Source organism: Cygnus olor, chromosome 18 (genome assembly GCF_009769625.2).
Source record: "Cygnus olor isolate bCygOlo1 chromosome 18, bCygOlo1.pri.v2, whole genome shotgun sequence".
NCBI classification, from domain to species: Eukaryota; Metazoa; Chordata; class Aves; order Anseriformes; family Anatidae; genus Cygnus; species Cygnus olor.
In genome coordinates this window covers 2,210,616-2,231,577 of record NC_049186.1, presented here as the reverse complement: position 1 = coordinate 2,231,577, position 20,962 = coordinate 2,210,616, and the positions used below count along the sequence as shown (strand labels likewise).

At 53.9% G+C, this 20,962-nt stretch overlaps 1 protein-coding gene across 1 annotated transcript in view; it reads right to left on the bottom strand.

Moving 5' to 3' along the window:
* The window catches only part of NTN1 (netrin 1), an 86,050-nt gene that overhangs the window by 36,353 nt on the left and 28,735 nt on the right, over positions 1–20,962 (bottom strand). Inside the window, 1 exon segment of the mRNA XM_040577754.1 lies at positions 3,941–4,129. Coding sequence (XP_040433688.1) covers positions 3,941–4,129 — 189 coding nt within the window.

The following is a 20,962-nucleotide window of genomic DNA, read 5'->3' as shown; positions in this document are numbered from 1 at the left end:
CTTCGGCCACGCAGAGATGAGCTCCGTGCTCTAAGCTGGTCACGCAGCTCCCTCTATAGTCAGTGGAGAGAGACGGGGGACCCGTCCCTCTGTCCCTGTCACCAGGGGCTCTGCTCTCCCCTCCCGTGGCACAGGAGCCGGGGAGGGGTTCTGCTGGGCCAGAACCCCCCGAATGCCTGTGGCCGGCCGGGGACACAACCTGCGCCTGCACACCTAGGGCCAGAGGCTGAGCCCATGGGAGCAGCGATCGCTGCCTCTCCACTTGCCCCCAAACCACCTCCAAAAAGCAAACCCCAAATCCTCGAGCAGCAGGCTGGGAGCACGCACCCACAGATGCCAAGGCAGATGGACGGTGCTGGCACGCCGATGGCAGGAGGGCTGCAGGTGCCAAACCCGGCCCCTCCACCTAGCTGTGCTCTGGCAGCCTCAGCACAATGCTCGTAATGCCCCTCGTTTGTCATCTTTTACTCCAAAAGCGTGTAAATCCCTTCCCCAGGGCGCGGGGCTGTTTTATGGCTGGGCTATAAAACCCTGAGGAATTTCTCTTCTGATAGAGTGACATTAATGCCAATAAACTGGCTAATATCAGGAGTGAATTTAATGACCAGAGCTAACACCAGGACACTGATTTGCAGCAGCCCATGATGGAGAGGAGCGGGCGGAGGCTTGCAGGGGCCAGATGTGGGGTTTTGTTTGTGGCATTGTTTGGAGCAGAGGAAAGCACAAGAAACGGAAAGCGCAGGTTGGGCGCTCTGGGAGCTGTTCACACTCTTGCAAAAATCATCGAGAAAGGAGGGAAAATTCGCACTTGTTCAGAGCTTTGAAAAGATGAATATTTGAGATTTCTTACATGTGGGTTTTTGTTGTTAAAAGGGCAGTGTGGCAGGGTTTTGCTTCGTGCACTATCCCTGCTCCAGCTGTCATCGACTTCTTCCCATGTGGTTTGCAGGCTTCATGCCATGATCTGCCTGTTTCATGGCTCTGGGACATGGCATCTCTGATCACCGCAACTTGGTTTTCTTTTTTTTTTTCCCCCAGAAAGTAACTGGAAGCTAGCATGCAGGCAAGAAACATAGCATAGCTGCACAACTCTGCGGTTAGCTACTGTTGGGTTAGAAATCATCCCTAGAGGCAAACTCTTATGCTTTTACCTGTGCTGGTAGGACAGCTTCAGATCTTTAAAATACCTTTTACACAAGTGAGGACAAAGGTGTTACATGTTTGGCAGTTGGAAAAGCTGCCAGCACTCAGCCTGGGTGCTGCCCAGCTTTGCTTTCTGCTCACATTTCATTTCATTGCCATGTCCTGCAAGATGTGCAAAAATCAGTGGCATTTCCTTTTTATCCAAGTTTAAAAAGAAAAAAAAACAAAACAAAACAGACATCATGCAAGCATTTCTGCAACATGATATTTTTGCATAAATACATCACCGGAACCAGGTACTGCAAACACCATTTAAAATAACACAACTTTTCCTCTACCGTTTCCTGACGTGTGACATGAGATGTGTTATGGATGGAGATATAGAACCTAGCACATAGGATGGGGTGAGAGATGAGACGCACAGGGGAGAGGAAGGCGGGCTGGATGTGTCTGTTAGGCTGAATGAATGAGGCTGAATTAACACAAACTGTCTCCAGCGGCTCGTTCATGGAACATTTGCTGGGAGTTTGCCCGAGCTCACGCACACTCGCAGGGTGGTTAAACGTGCTGCATGCTCCCCCGGTGGGTCCCTGCCCGTTATATGCACTGCTTTAAATGTGTTACACGTGAAACATGAACGGAGTGATGCGATGGTTGAAAGAATCAAGTCTTATGGAGAAAACATGATGTGCTGCGTGAGATGCAGCGGCAGGCAGGGAGATGGCAGATGCTGCAGGACAGTTAATTTCTTAATTCTAAACACATTGGGTCAAGAGGAGGCTCTGGGAGAGCTTTGCCCATCGGCAGATGGCTTGGTGAGATGATAAATTAATATTGTTATTGATGGAGAAATGGCTGAAGTTGTTAGATGGCATTTTTGTTTTGTTTATTTGTTTTAAATGCTCATTTTTACCAATTATTTCAGAACATTCCCTGAATCGGGGACACAAAACAGGGGGAACATAAAACACACTGTGCCATAAACAGGGCTCAGAAAAAGCCGGTGTTCAAAGGAATGCCTTTGCTGTAGGAAACTTCATTTCGCCTGCTTTTGTATAGGACGGTGGATTATGCCAACAATAAACCATTCCAACTGCTGTGAAATCGTGCTAATAGCCTGCGAGTCGGGGAGCTGCTCATGCACCAGCATATTTATTACAAACCTTTGTATCTGGTAGCTCCAATAGCCCCATTTTTGTTATAACCTGTGGGGGGTTTGGAGAAGCATTTAAATGTGGCAATCTCAAGTTTCAAGAGCAGGAGCAGTTGAGAAGGCAGGGGAAGTGGAGAAGAACAATTGCAGAGGGTGTTCGAGGAGCAGATGAGCCTGCGTCTGGGAAGCGTGGGCTTAAAGCAATGCAAAGCGCCTGGCAGAGGCTGGTGGGGCTCTGCCTGGCTGCCTGGGGAAACTGAGGCAGATGCAGGGTGCTGTGGGCTGGAGGATGGGAAATGCCAGAGTGAGGAAAGCCCTGGGAGACACAGGTGAGGGACAGGGAGGTGGGCACCACTCTGGGGCTTCCTTGTGATGGGATACATGGGGAAGTCAGGGATGGGGATGGAAAGGGGAACCCCCCGCGTCCCTGGGGTGGAGGGAGCTGGGGTGAGCTGGGACAAATGGAGCCCAAAGGGCGCTCTTCTTGCAGCATGGTGCATGAACAGAGAGGGACTGCACCCCAAAAGCAGGCTCAGGGTGAGTGTGGGACATTGGAGCCCAGCACCCTAAAGTCCCCCCAGTGCACTCCTTAGTGGCCATATAGTGGGGCAGCTCAGAAATCCGTCATTGAAAAAGTTTTTACAAGGTGAAAAAAAAAGAGGGGAGGGCTGTCTGAAGAACTGATTGCTTTTTCTGCTTTGGCAAAGTGTGTCTGTTTTCAGTGGAAAAAAAAATGTAGAAGCATTTTCATTAAAAAACTGAAAATGCTGAAGACCTGGAGCTTTCCAGCCAAAAATACCCAGCAAGGCCAAAAAGCTTTCCATTTCTTGTTGATATTAGTGCTTTGAGAGAAAAGAGGTGAAGCTTTCTGCAGAAAAGCCTAGCATCTCCTGCTCTGGGTTTGCTTGATCCCTTCAGCAGAGCCACAGGTTTGGGATTTATGCCTCATCCAGCTGAGGGTTAAAAAAGTGTGCTTGCAGGACTTGATCCTATGCAAAGCAATAGAGCTCGGTAAGGTGGGGGCTGCCAGGGGCACCCACCTGTGCCAGAGGGCCACCCCATGCCTTCTGGGGATGGCTGGCCTCAGGTGTGCTGGGAATCCCCCTAAAATACACCCTGCAGAGGCTGGGGGGCTACTCGCCCCTGCCAAAGAGGAGACCTCAGAAAACCCTGTCTGCTGAGTGAAAAAATAAAATTGTTTCCCGTTTTACTGCTCTGGCCTCATCCGGAGGAGGGGAGCAGCTGGTGCATGGGTTTGGTGTTGCCCTGGCTCCTGGGGGTTCGGGGGAGATGAGCGCTGGCTTGCAGACCCCACGTCTGCCCCACACCTGGGGCTTTGCACGAGTCTGCCCTGATGCATGGGAGTGAGAAAACAGCCCTTGTAACCTGGAAACATCTCAAAACTCATCCTCAGCAAGGAGGACCTTTTATATCTTGGAGGCTTTATCCTCACTGGGAGGCTGGGGAGACCGGGGTGGTGAGGGGAGGGGAGAGGAGGAGGTAGGAAAATTCATTTTGGTAGCTTGGCTGGGAGAGGAGCAGGAGGAGGTGGCCATAACAGGAGCAGTGAAAGCAGAAGAGGCAGGCGGAGAAGGGGCCGTGCTGTCCCACCCGTCCCACCCCCCCCCCAAAAAAAAAAAGTACCTTTGCAGGCCTTGCGGTGGGAGATGGGCTTGCTGAGGTCGCGGTAGAAGCCCTCCTTGCAGTAGTGGCAGTGCCGGCCGGCTGTGTTGTGCCGGCAGTTGAGGCAGACGCCGCCGCTCTTGCGCCCCGACAGCTTGTACAGCTCCATGTTGAAGCGGCAGCGCCGCGCGTGCAGGTTGCAGTTGCAGGCTGCAGAGGGCACAGAGTGCAGCCCGTCAGCACCCCAGGACCCCCAAACACAGGGGGTCCCTGCCCCAATACCAGCCCACGCCTCTCCCCAACCGCCACTTTTTGGTGAACCCGGCTTTTTGGAGGGGAAGCTGAGGTCAGCGAGACTTCGTGCTTCACCACCGCAACTTACAATGTACCTTCTGCCTCTCCCCGCTCCTCATGTGAATTAAAAGCCGGGCACGGACAGGGAGCTGGCACGCATGGCTGGGACACGGCCACGCACAGCTTTGCTGCCGGAGCTTTGCCCCTTGTGAGCCCTGCTCTGCTCCCTCCCTTCGGCTCCTGGCCCCGCAGGGCTTTGAGCCATGCAGGACACAGCCCCCTTTTTTCTCCCCAGCACCCCCTGATCCCAATCCCTCTGCCCCAGGGGGTTCCAGCAGCCCCATCCCACCCTTCCCAGTATTCTCATTCACATCCATCCCGACAAGCATGTTTGAGCTCTACACAACATTTCAAAGTCTTCCTCATTATCTTATTCCCTGGTTCTCCTTGCCATGTTTGTACGTGGAGCACAAGGCTCCGTGGTGTGTGTGCAGCCTAAAACACGTCCGCAAGACCTCACCTGCATGCCTCCCATCCCGTCCCGTCCCATCCCATCCCATCCCATCCCATCCCATCCCATCCCATCCCATCCCATCCCACCCAGCTGCTCAAACACCGCTCCAGCTGGCTGTGCTGCGACCAAGCCTGCCAGGAGACATCCCATGCCCCCCCCACCATGCACCCTAAAGTCAACACGGGCGCTGCTTTCACAAGGGGCCTTCGCAAAAGGCAACTCGAGGACTTCAAAAGCGTGACCCTTCTCCTGCCGCTCCCCGGGGCTGTCACGGGGCCATCAAGAGGCGGTCTCTGAGGCTGTGCGCTTTGCTGAGGGTTTTATAGCTTGTTTTCTTTTCCCTTTGCTTTTATTTGCTCTTCACCCCTGAACAATGCAGCTGTGCAATGCCAGCCCGCAGCTGGGCCCCCTGCTCAGTGCGAAGGTGTCACGGCCCTGGGCTTGTCACCTTCCTTTCCAGCAGAGACATCTTAATCCTTCATTCCTTCCTGTTTACCTTATGGTGCTTGCCCAGGACAAAGGCATGCTGTATTTGTTTAATTATCAAATTTCAGACCCCAAAATTACAGTGCAGTTCCGGATTATTTATCGGGAACAATCCCCGGTTAACTCATGATGCAAAATCATAGTGGGGAGCACAACCCTCTGGCCACGTCCGCCCAGCGGGATGCAGAACCGTTTCCCTGCTTTTCCCCACGCAACCCAAACTCCTGCAGCTGCCGTGCCAGGGCCCGGCCTCACGTCCCCACCAGATCCAAATGCCTGCAGAGCTGGAGAAGCAGTCAGATGGTGTGAGGGTGGCCCCAGGGCGCTTTGTCAGCCGTGAGACAGCCCGATTCCCAACGCACGGCTTCGAACTGTGTTTTGCATCCCCGTAGGTGAGCCCCCAGCCTGCGGGGACATTTGCCATCTCCCAAGACAGGAGAGGAGCATCAGGGTGAGCGGCCCCACAGCTCCTGCGTGCCGAGGGACTCATGGCTTTGGAGACCCAGCTCGGCCCTGGTTTTCTGATGCAGTGAGCACGGGCAACCAGACTGTTTGCATCAGAAAGAAGCGTGGGGGCATGCGCCCTTCCTGCTTAACCTCAGCACTGTACACGTGCGACCGGGGGCTCTGCCCTGCAGCGCACAGGAATGGAGCTATTGGGAAGTGGTGGTGGAGTTCATAAAACACCAACCCTTGATTTGCAGTGGGGAGGAGCTGAGATTAAACCCTTCCCATGGGGCGTGCAGGGGCAGATGGCGGGGTGAGACCGATGGCTGGTCCTGCTCCGGCAGCAGAAGACTGGCCAAGATGGGGACAGGAGCTGTGACACAAAGGCACAGCATGGGTGTCCTCCGGGCTGTGGCTAACCACCAAGGCACATTACCAGCACCAGCCACATCGCTTGGCTTGGGCAGAGAAGGGGAGATTCAGGTCCCTCCATCTGTCCCCTCTGCTGCAGGCTAGGAATGTGCAGGCACATCTCTGCCACTGAAAGCCTTGAGACTTGCCAGGGACTCTCTCTTTGGTGTTACAAACAGCAAGATTTACACCCAGCTGACCAACATGGGGAGGTATTTCTCCAAGGGGTGGCATGGAGAAGACCTCCTTTTTCCTCAAAGCCAGCAGGAATTCATGTTTTCCAAAGAGTGTGCAAGCTCACCTCCTCAAACTAGTGCTTGAGGAAAGCTGGCACTGGTACTCCAGTATTTTGCAAGACTGCATTGGTGAGTCCTTTTCCAAAACCCAAGGCTGAGCCCACCCGGAGAGCAAGTGAAAATCTTTGCATTTCTTTGGGTTACTCGATAAACAGAGACGTGTTTGCAAAGCCAGGGCACGGAGCTCCTGGGGTTTTCTCAAGGTCTGTGCAAATATTTCGGCTGGTCCCACCGGGCAGAGCTGCGTGGGCAAGCGGAGGAGCGAGCAGGGTGCACAGAGCTGCTCACAGCCTGGGATCGATTTCAGGCTTCCAGGAATGCAAAAATCCTATGTCTGGAGGAGGGAAGAAGCTGAACCTCACATGGGGCTGCAGGGGCCACCTCTCTGATATGATTTCTCGGTGAATCTTGGCTCCAGCAGCATGGCCTGGGCTGTCCCCTCTTTCCACCTGCCCTTCCAGGGCACTGAGGGCATTTGCTGGGCACTGATCACCTCCTAATCCCACCCCTGGATGCTTTGCCATCATCCCCACTTTGGGATGCACCTGTTTGTACAGACAGTGGGGCTAAACCCCCAAAGAGACTGCGTTTTGTGGAAATAGTTGTCCCTGTGCTATCCCAGAGCAGACGGAGCTGTGCTGGGAGCTCCATCTGTACCCTGATGTGCTCAGAGATGCCCGATGGGAGAGGCTTAGACAGAAGAGCCCTCCTCTTTTTTCCCTGACAATAGCACATAGGGACGGAGGAATTAGGGCAATGAAACAAATGGCCCATGCAGGCGTCAGAAAGTCCCTGCTGAGGACGACGGTGGGATCCATCACGCTGGTGCCACAGGCTCGGGGCAAACTGGTGATGGGGGCACGGAGATGCTGAGCAAGGAGGGAGGCACTCAGGAAAGGAGGATCCCGCCCAGCCTCCCCTCGCTGAGGGTCCGTCGCCCGCTGTGCTGAAGCCTCTTGCCTGGTTTTGAACACGCGTTGGCCTGGCTTTAATTTCCAGCCAGTGCTCCTCGGTTCGAATTTCCCTTCTGCAACAAGCGGCTCTTTAGCAACCCATCCTTTCTTTCTATGAACACCTTTGCCGGCTGCAATAAAAAATCACCTCCCAGGGTCAGCACCACCTCTGCTCCTTGTGCTTTGCTTTCACCAGGTGGAGAAGATGCTCCAGCTGAAGACCCTGGAGCAAAGCATGTGCCAGGTGCCACAAGCTCCCTGATGAAGGTTTCGGTTCCAGTTGCTCGGCCTCGCTCAGCGCTGCTGCCTCCTGCTCCTTTCTTTCTCTTACTCTGCCAAGGACCTCCCCAGCCTTTTGTTCGCTGACTTTATTGTGCACAGATGTACACAGCTTCATCAAAGGGCCTCTACCTGGGCTGCCAGGCTCCGACACCAACAACCAGACGTCCCTGAAATGCAGATGTTCAGAAACCTGGAGGAGCTCAGAGCGGAAAAGGGGAAAGTTGTGGTCTGGGGCCAGTCAAATAAACTACAATGGCAGCAGCATCCCCTCCTTAAATACAGCATCTTGGTAGAAAAGCTCTGTCGAAGAAGATCAAGGCAGGCAGGATTTTCCATTTGGGGGAGTGAAAGGAGATATCCAGGTCAGAGGCGCAGGCTGGTTGCGGTCCTTTGTGCTGCCACCGCGTCCCCAGGCCCCGTGTCCCTGCGCCCAGCATCTCCCCGGACGCATTCCTCACTGCGGTTTTCATTCAGCAATGACAATGCTGCCCTTTCAAAACACCCCACCCTTTCCAAACTTATATTTTGGCAATTTTCAAAATGAAAATTGCTTTTTAAACAAACGAAACCCCCAAAACATTTTGTTTTAATTTTTGTGAACAATAATTCAGGGGAAGGGGGGAAGGGACGGGGGAAGAAAGAAGAAGCCAGGGGCTGAAATTAATCTCTAAATTTGACTTGAATTAATGAATAGCCTCAGTCTCCTTAAAATTGTCCCTTTTCCAGATAAGTTTTTTTCTCTTTTTTTCTTTTTTTTTTTTTTCCCCAAAAAACTGCTAGTTCAGCCCAAGCCATTATTTGTCTCTCGCAGGATCAAACCTCACGTGCTTCATGCTGCAAGGGCCACCCTGCCTGTGCCTGGGCCCCAAACCCCTGGAGACATCTTTGGGGATACTTTTTGGGGGGTCCATATGGATGGAAGAACATATATCCCTTAACTCCAAGGGAAGGGATATCGGAGATGGAGCAACCCGAGCTGATGGAGACCTGTCTGCTTGCTGGACCAGAAGGTGAGGAGAAAGCCCTATGGATGGAGCCCTCCAGCATCGCATGCCTTCAAGCCTGCTGCTTCGTTTGAAGTTTTGGAGCAGCTGGGGATGAACCTGGAGATGCTGGTGGAGCTCCTGTACCATGGTGTGGGGCTGCACCTGGGGAACGAGCCCCAGTGGCGGCCCCACATGTCCCTGGGGACCCGGATACTGTCCCCACTGGGACAGGGATTTTCCTTCAGTCTTGTTGCATGAAAATGGTAAAGTGTGGAACGACCCAGTTGTGGTGGCAGTGAAGTCCTCCAGCGTGTGTGGCCCAGGAGCTCAGAGCCATCAGGACACATGGCCAGATCCAGCTCTACTGGCAGGGCAGGTGGCCCTGTGTCTCCTGCATGGACCAGTGTCCCGTGCCACACCGAGCCAAACCCTTTGTCTGGGAAAAATCCATTTGTGTGCTCTAAGCCTGAGGGAGGAGGAGGATGGGAACTCGATTTGGTTTGCTGAAGATGATCCAGCAAAGGAGAAACCCAGGGGAGGCTGTGGCTGTGAGGGAGACACATGGTCTGTGCCAGGCCCCAGGTTTTCTGACATTTGGCACAAAGAGATGGAGGAAAATGTGTGTACTTGCTACAGAAAATGCATCTACAGCTGGCCTCACTCACAAAACCAGAGCCACAAACCCAGTTTGCAGTACAGGCTGGGCAGAAAGGGAAGAAGCCCCGTCCCTGCTGATGCAACCCAGAGAGAAAGGGACCAGGGAACGGAAGATATCTCCATGTGTGGGAAACCCAAGGAATGACAATTCTGGGGAAACAACTCTGGAAAAGACGGCATCAGAGTAACTGAGGAGCCCCCAGGAAGCTGCACATCCCAGGGGCCCTCTGCTCCCCACGCTGCCCAAACCCCCACGTGCCTGGGGACCAGGAGGTCCTGGAGCTGTTCCCACCCAGCACGGGTTCTGCAGGGTGCAGCCCCAGCCCGTCACAGCAGCAGGTTTCCTGCCCAAGATTTCCAGTGGTAAGGCCCCTGCTTTCTTTTACGTTTAAAACGCCAAACTTGCTGTTTGGGCTTAAATGTTTGAGACTGGGTGTCTGACTCAGGCTGAATGTTTTTGGACAAGTTCCTGCTAAAATGATTCAGTTGCTAATGAGAAACGAGGCTAGTGAAAAATCCAGTGTTTTGCCAATGGCAACAAATTCGGGGATTTCTTTCCTTAAAGAAAATCTATTGCCCTTATATTTGAAGCCAAGGCTTAAAAAGAACAACACTGCTCCCTGGTAGGGATGTGTCTTTTGCTGTCTCTGAGAAGAACTGCTCTAAGACGAACTGCTCCAGCTTGCTTGAATTTGTCATAAGTCACTGAAACTTGAGTAAGTCAAATTTGAATTTGAATAAGTCGCTGAAAAAATGGAGGACAAGTTTGGTCAAAGTTGGAAGAGATTTGCAACTAAATTCCTGAAGAGCTTATTTCCAGTGGCCAAACCAAACTTAAGGAACAGGTAGGAGAAGCAAACACTGAACGTCAGAGCCTGATGGATTCAACCCAGGGGTGTTTGGGGGATTTGCCCTCAGCCAAACAGAGGGTAGGGGTGAACCAGGCACGTGCTGCTGCCATCAGCACCCATAGCCAGCTCAGATATTGGCTCTCAAAGTGAACAGCAGATGGCTTGGCAAAGCCCAGAGCCCAGAACCAACGTCTGAAATGGCCGTGGTCACTGGCGTGGGGTTTTGGGAACAAATAGAGAAAGTCTGGAGCTGAACACAGACCAAACCCAAAAGGCAGGAAGACCAAGTCCCATCAGATCCACTACAGAAGGTCACTTTGGCGACACTCGCCATCACCAACCTTTCTCCAGTGCTGTGGGAGCCAAGCTCTGCCCTACACCCGACGTCCCTTTGGGTGCACTGCTGCCAACGGGGCACGATGCCTGCCTGTCCCCATGGCATGGGATCCAGTCCCAGCACCGACAGACACCGCTCACGACTTAACCTGAAGCATGAGCCTGCCCGACTGATGCACAGTGTTATTAATTTCAGGGAGGGAGATGTTTTCATAACTGCTTCCACATTTATTCCTCCCGGACCGGACTGAAGCACCAGGATCTCTATAGGTATTTCCGGGCTGTCCACGTGGCCCCTCAAGGAGCACCAGAAGGAAGAGCAAGACTTTTCCCTAGGAGATTTACGGCTCTGAGACATTCAGATTATGAGCCAGATTTTATCAGACTCTGAGCAGTCGAGGTCTCCCCGTTGCTCGCCACCACACGTGGCAAGCAGCTGCTTGCATCCAGCGAGGTCCCAGTGATTTGTGTATTCCTGCCCCGAATCCTCGGGGACATCTCCAGTGACCTACAATAACTCCTTCAAAGCAACTGGGCAGCTGACGCTCTATCAACAGGCAAAGAGGATGGATGAGAAACCTGTGGGCCTGTTGTGTTGCATTGAAATGTTGAGACTTCTGGCAGCTTCTCACCCAAGGCATTTTAGCCCAAGACAAAAGCAGTCTTACTCAACACAGGATACAAAGCACAAAGCCGAGCCCTGGTGCAGCACACAGGCTTGTACTCCAAGTGCCTGGAAATGTGCTGCAGTTTGCCCTCGCTTCCTCCAGTGAGCATTCTGGCACTGGCTGCCCCAACAGAGACACTTGAGTGGGGTTTTTGTCCATCTAAAACCCCGTGAAAGCTGTCTGGAGATGAAGGCTTGAGCCTTGTAGCCCAGATCCTGGATAAGAAGTGGAGGAGGCACCCCCGAGGGCTGGGAGGAGACCCCCAGGTGGTCCTTGCCTGGAGCCAGTAGGTGCCAGGGGGTGTCCTGTCCTGCACTGAGACATGGCGTGCCCACCTCGTGTCAGTCTCTGTGATTGGGGATGAACCCTGTTTTCTTCAGTTGCTGCAGGACCTGAGCAGGCAGTTTTCTCTTCCAACCAGATTTTGTGCAGGAAGTCTGCAGTTAAGTTTCATCCTGGAAAGTACTTGATAAAATTATTTTTTTTTTTAGAAAGGAAAAGTCAAGAAGCAAACTCTTTACTTTGATCTGGGAGATGATGCCAGGCTGCCATCAGTGTTTTTTATTTAATTGCACCATCCAAACCTTGCCTCCCAAGGTTGCAATACTTTGAAATGAACAGTTTGCATCCCATAACTCACCCGGCTGCCATCTGAGCAGATGGGGACCTCACCCGGGACCCTGCGGGCACCCGGGCACAGCAGAGAGCCGCTGGCCATGGGCTGCCCACTGGCTGAGCCCCCAGGTGCCCCGTAAGTGCCAAGCCCAGGGGAATCCGAGTGGGGACAAGTCCTGCACTTAGGCTCTGCCTGTGTGGTTTCCCTCTTAACTGGTGCCGATCTCGGCAGCTTTCCTCCTACCGCCACAGGGCTGTGGTGCAGCAGGGGAAGGCCTTGTAGTGCTCACCTCTCTGGCTGGCGTGGACCGTGGGGGACCTTAGTGAGTGGTTTTCAAGGCGCTAATGTCAGCATCCCTGTCCCAAAGCACTTGGTCTCACCAATATTGTTGTATTTCTGTCATAAAATCAGAGCCCCAGAGCTCACAAGGAGGGGATGTGCTGGATCTGAGTGCTGGTGCTCCAGACCAGAGCCAGGGGCAGGATGCAGCACACCCGTCACACAGGGGCATTGCTTTCCCTGCACAGAACAAGACATTTTCCTGAAGGTTTTCCCACACTCCCAGTAAGACGTATGCCACTTGAGAGTTAAAGTCACAGCAGAAAACAATATTGAAAGAATTTGCACATACAGAGCAAAGGTTATTGAAATGCAAAAAGCACAATAGTGCAACCAACTCAGCAAGGAGGGAAAAGACTTAAATATCTGTATTAAATCTTCTCAGCCTACAGTGCTACAAACAGCCTCAGCTCCACTCCAGCACTACCCTGGGGAATGGGGAGACTCGGAACTGGCAGTTGGGGGGTGTCAGCGATGCCAAGCGGGGTGACAGTGATGCCAAACGGGGTGAAAATGATGCCGAGTGGTTTTAAACTTGCAGGAGCGGCGATGCCTCCACAGCAGCCCTGGCTTGAAATCCTGTCCCCGCTGCTCCGCCTGTGCTCACCCAGCTGCCTGTGAGGTCGGGCTGTACAGGGCTAGCACTGAAAAGCAAACATAGCATGTGCAGGAGCGTGTTGTGTTGTTTTAACCCTAGATCATTTCCCAATCTTGTCTGTATCAGGGCCAGGGGAACTGTTAAACTGTACCCAGCCAGACCCATGACCTAAGCTGTGGCTCTGCTCCCATGCACACTGCATGGCTGGTGGTCACCTCCAAACCCAGCGGTGTCCCCTCTGAGGTGACACGGAGCTGGTGGCACCACCCAGACAACCTCTGTCAGTGTGTCACTGTAGGACGGAGCAGCTGCAGTCCCTGACCACTTCTAGCTGGTCAGATCACCTGCAACCAACCCCACAAAAGGCCCGAGCCCTTGGAAATCTGCAGAGCGCTCAGCAAAGGCAGGCATGCACATGGGAACATCGTTCTGAGGTTGTTTCCCTTGTGCACCCATCACCTCCCTGTTATGTTAATAAACTGTGTTAGATTGGTGCAAATTAATTGAAGTTCCATTGGTTCTGCGTCAGGCAGTGGCTAGGACAGCGAGGACCATCCATCCCTGTGCGTGACAGGGAAGGTGGCAGCCCACCACTGGCACAGGCTGTGTTTGTTCCCACTGCTCTGTCCTTGTTCCTGCTCTGTGAATGTCCCAAAATTCGGCAGCTGTCCTGATACAGGGGCACCCAGCAGCGGGCAGCACTGGCAGCCCACTCGTGCCTCTCCGAAGGCACGTTTGGGTGATGCCTGGGCTCCCCTGGGCCACCACCACTGGTGACAAATGAGCTGCACCGTCCCCTCCCTGCGCTCCTGTGCACCCACAAACTGCAGGTGCAGAGAGGGTCCTGCCTTGGCTTTGCTGCTGATCCCAGTGTGAGCCTGGCCAAGTTACTCAACACCACCTTGCCTCAGTTTCCCATCCTGGAAGACTCAGAGAGACCTGGTTACAGGAAGCCCTCTTTCCTTTCTTCCTCCTCTTTTTTTTTTTTTTTTTTTTTTTTAACACCTCCCAAGGGTGTTAACCTGGACCCTGTATGAGCCTTGTGCTGACTTTCAAGACCCTGTCCAGGTGTGAAAGTCTGGGGATGCCTATGTTTGCTCAGAGATATTCACACCTTCGGGGCTGTGCACAAAGCTCTCTTTTGTGGTGTGCCTGAGTCCAGGTAAATAGAGCTATCTTATCTCCAGCGAGGTTATCGGGGATCTAAGAGAGAAGGAAAACTCTGTCTCATGTGCCTGACCTCCCCAGCAGCACTATCACCAGCGCGGACATGGACCTATTTCAAGGAGGTGTTGGGCTTTCTGCTCCCGTAGCCCAGGCTAGTGCCAGGACTCCCCTGCAAGGCGCTGCTCTGTTTGGTTTTCTTGGAGATTGGGGTTTTATCGGAGCAGACAGGCTTATCCCTCTTATCAGTGCTACTGTTAATGGATTGCTTTCGGCTGCTGCACAGCAGACCAGCAGTGGTTTGCTGGAAGCTCACCCAGAGCCAGTGCTGCCGGGAGTGACGTGCTACAGCCCCGTCCTTCTGCAGCCCCAGCGCTCCTTGGGTGCCAGCATCATGGTCTGTGTGTGCTTATCTGCACCTGCAGCTGCTGTCCACTTAAAAAGGCTTTGGTGTGGGATCCTAGAGGTGGTAGAGGCTCCTAGAGGCTCCTTAGGGAGAGAATGGAGGAGCTGGAGACAAACATTTTCGGGGTCGTGGTACCTATGGAATGCACAGCATTGGGAGATGCGAGGCAGGGGCCATTTCCCCCATGGCCATAGCCCAGCAGCACCAGGGGACATCCCTGAAGGATGCTCAGCCCAGCCCCAAGGTGGGATGGGGCTGGGAGCTCTGCCTCCAGGCCCAGCCTGGCCCCTACAGCATTACCAAGAATGAAGCAGGCAGACATCTGCTCGATCCTGAAGCAAAGCCACCAAATCTGGACCTACAGAGCCCTCAGACAAGAACAATGTTCCTGGAAATGCCAACGTCACATCATCTGCACCCCGCCAGCTCTCTGCTAGCTATAGGGGTGCTGCTGCAAAGCCCCACCAGCACCCAGCGCCCATCTCCATAACCCCACAGCCACTGTCAGAAACCAGCAGGGATGGAGCAATGACAACAAGAGCGTCCAGGCCCAAGCAGAGGCATTGACAAGCCCTCTGGGAGGAGGTGGAGGTCCCGCCGAGCCCAGGGGTCCCAGCCGCCGCCCTCTTCCCTGCTCTCAGGGATGCTGCAGCTGCTGCACGCTCCCGCGCCTGCAAGGCAGATTTTATCAGATGCCTTTAATTAGCTTATCATGGGCAATTAGCTCCACTGCTCAGACTGCTCCAGGCACGGTCTGCAGACCTGGATGGTTACAAACCCATTCAGAATGCTCTGAGATGGGCTCGGGCCACTTTGGTCCCAAAATCACCAGCCCCAGCACGGGGACTCAGTCTGTCCTGGGCCTGAGCCTGGTTCTGGGTCCCCGGCCATCCCTGTGCTGACAACAAGGAGGGAGCATCACAGAATCCCAGAAGGGTTTGGGTTGGAAGGGACCTTAAAGTCCATTAAGTCCAACCCCTGCCATGGGCAGGGCCCCCTACCCCCAGCCCAGGCTGCCCCCAGCCCCATCCAGCCCGGCCTTGGGCACTGCCAGGGATGTGGCACCCACAGCTCCTCAGGCAGCCTGCGTCAGGGCCTCACTGCCCTGTCAGTGAAGAATTTCTTCCTCATATCTAATCTAAACCTCCCCTCTTTTAGTTTAAAGCCCTTCACCCTTGTCCTATCCCCACACCCCATGACACAGAGTCCCTCTCCAGCTTTCCTGCAGCCCCCTTCAGGCACGGGCAGGCCACTGTGAGGTCTCCCCAGGGCCTTCTCCTCTCCAGGCTGAACAACCCCAGATCCCTCAGCCTCTTTTCATGTGAGGGGTGAAGAGCACCCAGTGAGAGCACCACAGGGTGCCTACATGGACATGGGGCAGCCTGAGCATGGCCAGGAATTGAGCCACATCCCCATAAACACAGAAGCACTCACGATCATATCCCCATCCCCAAATACCCCGACTATGGGCTTACAGCTTGAACTCAACTTTGCCAGGAGGCTTCGGAGCTCCTACCCAAACCGCCCCCCCCCGGCTGCTCTCCACCCCCAGTGCCCACGGAGGGGCCCTGTAGGGATGCCCGGGGAAGGCTGGCAAGGACGGGGGCCGGGCAGGGACCACACAGCTCCAGCGGTGAGGAGGGCCCGGCGAGCGGGTGGCCACGGCGCGACGGTGCCGCGTGATGCCTCTGCAGCTGGGGTCATGTCTCCCCCTGGGATGGGGTTGGGAAAGCCACTTGCCCTGGGCTGGAAGATTAATGATGTGAAGGGCAGGGTGACAGGTCTAATTTGTTCATTCTGGGTTTCTTTTCCTTTTTTTTTTTTTTTTTGAAGTGATCCCCACTTTTCTGCAGTCCCAGATGTGGCGTGAAGCTTACACCGAGCCCATCTCGGTGGGAGACCTGCTCTGGGCTTCAGCTGAAGTTCATGAATTTTTGCCCAAGTGTTGCAGAAAGAAGATTGCATTTCTTATAAGGAAACTGCATTTCCTCCAGTTCCAACACCCGGCTGGGAGCAACGACTCCTGTATTTCAATCTGGCCTCTGCTGTTGCGTCTTGGACGCTGCTCTGAGCCAAACCTCTGATCCTGCTGTGGTTCATTTTCAGGCGCGTGTGCCCCAGAAACTTTTTTTCTAAATTAATTTTTCATACAGAATTCTTTTGCTTGATGGATGCAGTGAGAAACTATTTCCCAAACAGGAAAGGGGACCTCCCTCCCCCCTCCTCTCTCTCTCGTGGATGTTTTTAATAACAACATCAATTGTCTGCAAAAGACTTATTCCTTTCTGACCTCAAAACAACTCCTGGTTAGTGCATTCCAGCATGGCCACAAAATGAGCCTGGATGAGCCTGGATGACTTCACAGAGCCAGGCGAGAGGCTTCCCACAACCCAACACAGTCAGTGAGGGGCCCGATCCTGGCAGATGGGAACTTGGCTTCGCTGGGGGCTGAGGATGCTGAGTACCTCAGGAGTGGACCTGGATGCCCAGGACAGTGATTTCTCCATCATTCCTACCTTCAGCTTCCCAGCCCTGCCTGTTTCTCCTGAAACCTCCTCCTGCAGAGACATCCCCATTTGTCCTTCATCCCTGAGCCCCTTGCGCGGTTCCTGGTGATGCCAGCTCCACGTGGCATGAGCGAGAGGGGCCACTTGATGCTGGAGGTTTAAGGGACATTAATGCAGACCAGCATCTGCACCGCTGTCTTGCATTCACAACCCTAAGAGCCCAATTTGCAAATTTGCAGTCCTGCATGGCTGGACCACAGCGATGGTCACAGGACGCAGACCCCAAACCTGTGGCATCCCACTTCAGCCGAGGGGTATTTTCCAGCCAAATTATCAATTGATTACAGCAGCTTGGGACCAGCTGGAGCTGCCTGCAAAGTCCTGGGGCCCGGGCTGTAAAGAAAAACTAGTTTTCCTGTTAGGTCATTGGAAATACCCATCTGGGCATTTTGGAAATACAGCATTTTGGTTTTCCACTGCAAAAGGGCACTGGGAAGCCAAGGCCACCTCAAGGCAGGCAGAGGAGGGAAATCAAGCCACAAACAATCCAACTAAATAACCGTTTTGGGGGGGATCAGATAAAACATTTCTATGGTCTGAACTACCGGCGGGCCGGGGGAAGGGAAGTGCGCAGGACAGCAGATGCTTTGGCAGGAGAAGGGAAACAAGCTGCAGCTCAAGCCCACCTCCAAGTTCCCAACTTGGCCGGAGACACTGGTGCTCACCCACTCCCCACGACGGGAGTCCCATGAGCTCCGAAACCCACCCGTCCCACCAGGACCAGGAGAGCCGGAGCAGCCCCAAACAACCCCTGCCTCTCGCCCCAGAGCAAGCTCGGAGCTGTCGGGCAGACCCAGAAGCACACTAGCTCCGAAACGCCTGACCGCAGTGCAGGCTGACGTGTAAAATCCCTCCCACGGAGGATTTTTGGCTGGGTTTCTGGGACAGCTGCTGCCTGGACCATCAGCCCTGGTGAAGCCCAGCTGTGACGCCCTTGGGTGACGGCAGGCACCGTCCCGCCTGGCCAGGTGTCACCCGCTGTGGCCGAGCGGGATGAGCATCCCCGCACCCGGCCCGGGGCAGCTCCTGGGCACTACCTCACAGTTGTCTTCCTTCAGGCAAGTGCTTTCCCGAGCCAAACCTCTGAAGTGTCTGTGGTTTGCCCATTGCTGCACATAAGGCTTTTAAGTGCTTGTTTGCCACAGTTTGCATCTCTGGCACAAAGCTTGCCGCAGCCCTGGAAATAACCCTGAGCTGAAGCCTGATCCCCACGGCAGGAAATAAACATAATTTTATAAGCGTTAACAGACAGCAGAGCATCAGCAGGAATACGCAGCATTTCCTAGGAACCCAGATGTTTGCAAACCAAAGGGCTACTCCAGCGCGCCGCACTCGCGCGGGTGTCAGGGTACGCTCAGGGCCTCAAGGGATGTTCGTACATTAGGAAACAGTGTCCTTGAAAACCACAAAAACAGGGACTCTGGGGACGACGTGAGGAAAATGAGCCCACAACACCCACCAAAGCGGGTGATGCCACTGCATCACCAGGGCTGGGGGAGCAGGAGGCATCAGGCACACAGGCAGCCCATAAGGGCAGTAAGGCAAGGGAGGTGGGTGGCAGCCGAGATGCAAGGGGGACTCAGCTCTCAGCCCTGTGTTAGCAGCTGAAGCTCTTTTAGGTTCTTACAGGCTTAAATCTGTCCCTGAGTGCTTTCTGGCTGCCATGCAGGGCGCTGGACTGGGGTCCTGCTGCTCAGCGGTGGGCTGGTTGCTGACTCCCTGGCCTTGTTGTCACCTGAAGGACCTGGGAACCTCCAGTCTCAAGCAAAGAACCAAACATATCTTCACCAGGGCAAATGTTATTTCTCCCTTTCAAAGCAAACTTGGACAATCAGCCCCAAACGCTTTCTGATGTCCCCTCCAGGAGCTGAAATCTTCACCTTTGGCCAAGCATGTTTCCCAGATGGAGAAAACTCTTTTTCTCCCTCTGAAAGCAAGCAAAGCAGATTTTTTCCAGCTGCATCATTTTGGGGAGTGCAAGTGAGAGGGGGTTATTTATTGCTTTTGTTGACAAGCTAAACTAAACTGACACTTGTAATCTGGAATCGGAGTATCTGCTGCAGCCTTGCGCGGAGACATCTGTGGATGAGAGCTGAACCAGGGCCATCAGCAGGGGGCTGGCCTGGGTACGGCTGGCTCAGTGCCAATGCTTTGGGCAGAGGGGCAGCCCCATGGCACACAGGGGTCCTGCCCATGTCCCCTGTGCCCCTCTGGGTGATGGGGAGGGATTTGCATCCCTCGGTGTTGGAGGATGAAGGGGATTTCTCCAGCAGCAGCATGGACACAGAAAGGCACACGGCCACTCTCCATCATCACCCCCTCACCACCAGACTCCAACAAGAGGTCGTGCCCAAAATGGGCCATTTCCCTATGGCCTGAAAGGATCCAGGACTCAGGAGCATCACCCCGGGGAGGTGGTGCTGCTTGCCCTGCTTCCCACCTCACCTGCCCTTGGCAGCAGAGCAGCAAAATTGCAAGTGTATTGCCCTAAGGACATGGGATGAACAGTTCTAGTGAGGCTTCATCAACAATAAGCCCTTGAGAACAGCCTTCATATTCACTGTCACTCAGCTCATATGTTTAATAAACCAAAACGCCTATTCTTCCAGGCAATACAGTCCCAAATCAATATTAATCAGGCCAAAGCCCAGGGAGCCCACCTGGATGGAAAAAAACCGTTGGTTTCACAGCAGTTGGAGGTGAGAAGCAAGGGCATGTGTCTGGGATGCTGAGCTGCTCTGTGAGAGATGGGGCTTCATGGCCATGGCCCCTTGGGGTGTTCTCCATCTGCCCCAGTGACACTAGGAACATCACCTGCTCCCTGCACCCTGAGCGGCATCCTGCCTTGTAGGACACACAGACACCGTGAGCATACTCCTTATGCAATGTCCCTCTTTTCCGTCAAAAAATACAAGAGATGGATTCCTTCAGAGGGGTTTTCACCTCCCTTTCATGCCCCTGTCCCGCACTGAGCTGCTTTGCTAACAGAGCCGGGCAGTGCTGGCCGCGGCCCCGTGAACCCAACACATCCCCTGCTCTGGGCAATTGCTCAGCCTGGATCCTGCCCAGATCATTTTTAACCTTCCACAACTTTGGCTCTGGCAAAACGGAGGCTGCTCCGTGGGTAGCCTATTGGAAGCAGCACTCCCTTGTATTTGCCTCTCCAGGTGGTAACAGGCTGAAAAACACCAGTAATCCCTCTGAATAAACCACACAGCACAGAAACAAAGTCAAACACCATTGCATTGTGCTCGTCTCCTTTTACCACAGGCTGGTTCAGCCACCCAAGATAAAGCAGGCGAGGATCTCACAGCTGGGACCCAAGAGGAAGAGGGAGGAGATGTCCACCAGACCCCCCCTCCCCAGCCCTGGGGGGATTGCCTGCAAGTTTTCCACATCTTATTTCAACTGCACCAAGAAAAAAAGCCTCCTGTCACATCCCCTCCCACCACTGGTGCCTTTCACCACGTTTTTGGCAAAGCTCCATCTGATTTATTTGCTCCAGCCTTTGCTACATTCCCCTTGCAACTCCAGTCGCTCCCAGGATGTGTCCTCACAGGCTTCACCTGGAGGACATCCGTCCGTATCAGCACGCTGCTCTGAGCTCAGCCGTGTCTCTGTAATTTCATCATAAAAACTCTTTTTGAAGAGTTTTCAGCCTTCTGAAGTAGTTCAAACACTCAGTAGCATGTGCAATATATTCCCTATGTCAAGCACCACGTTTCTGCCTTGTTTCTTCAGTGCAGGTTGCCTACACAGTTTTTGGGCAGCCGGCTCTCAGTAACGCCTTGCTGGTTGATCCAGCCTGGGGAGCAGGCAGCTGCACACACCAGGACTGAAGGCTTCTGGCACACGAGGCCAGGAGGCTGCATCACACCGCAGAGCAGGCAGGGCTGATCCCAGCTTAGGAGCTGGTGTGGGGCTGTGGACAGCTCTGCCCTGCCCTCTGCATCCCTCCCCTTCCCCTGCTGCCCCGTGGACTGACCGCAGCTTCGCACCCCTGACCTGGGGCTGCTCGGGCCAAAACGAACAAGACCTCACTGAAGAAGAAGCCATGAGCTATGCTCCGTGCATAGTTCTGTGCAAGTGAAAACAACTGTCCCGTGCCAGGTTAAATACAATTCCCCTTTTCTTACTTATATATCATGGTAACCTTCTTTCAACAAATTCGC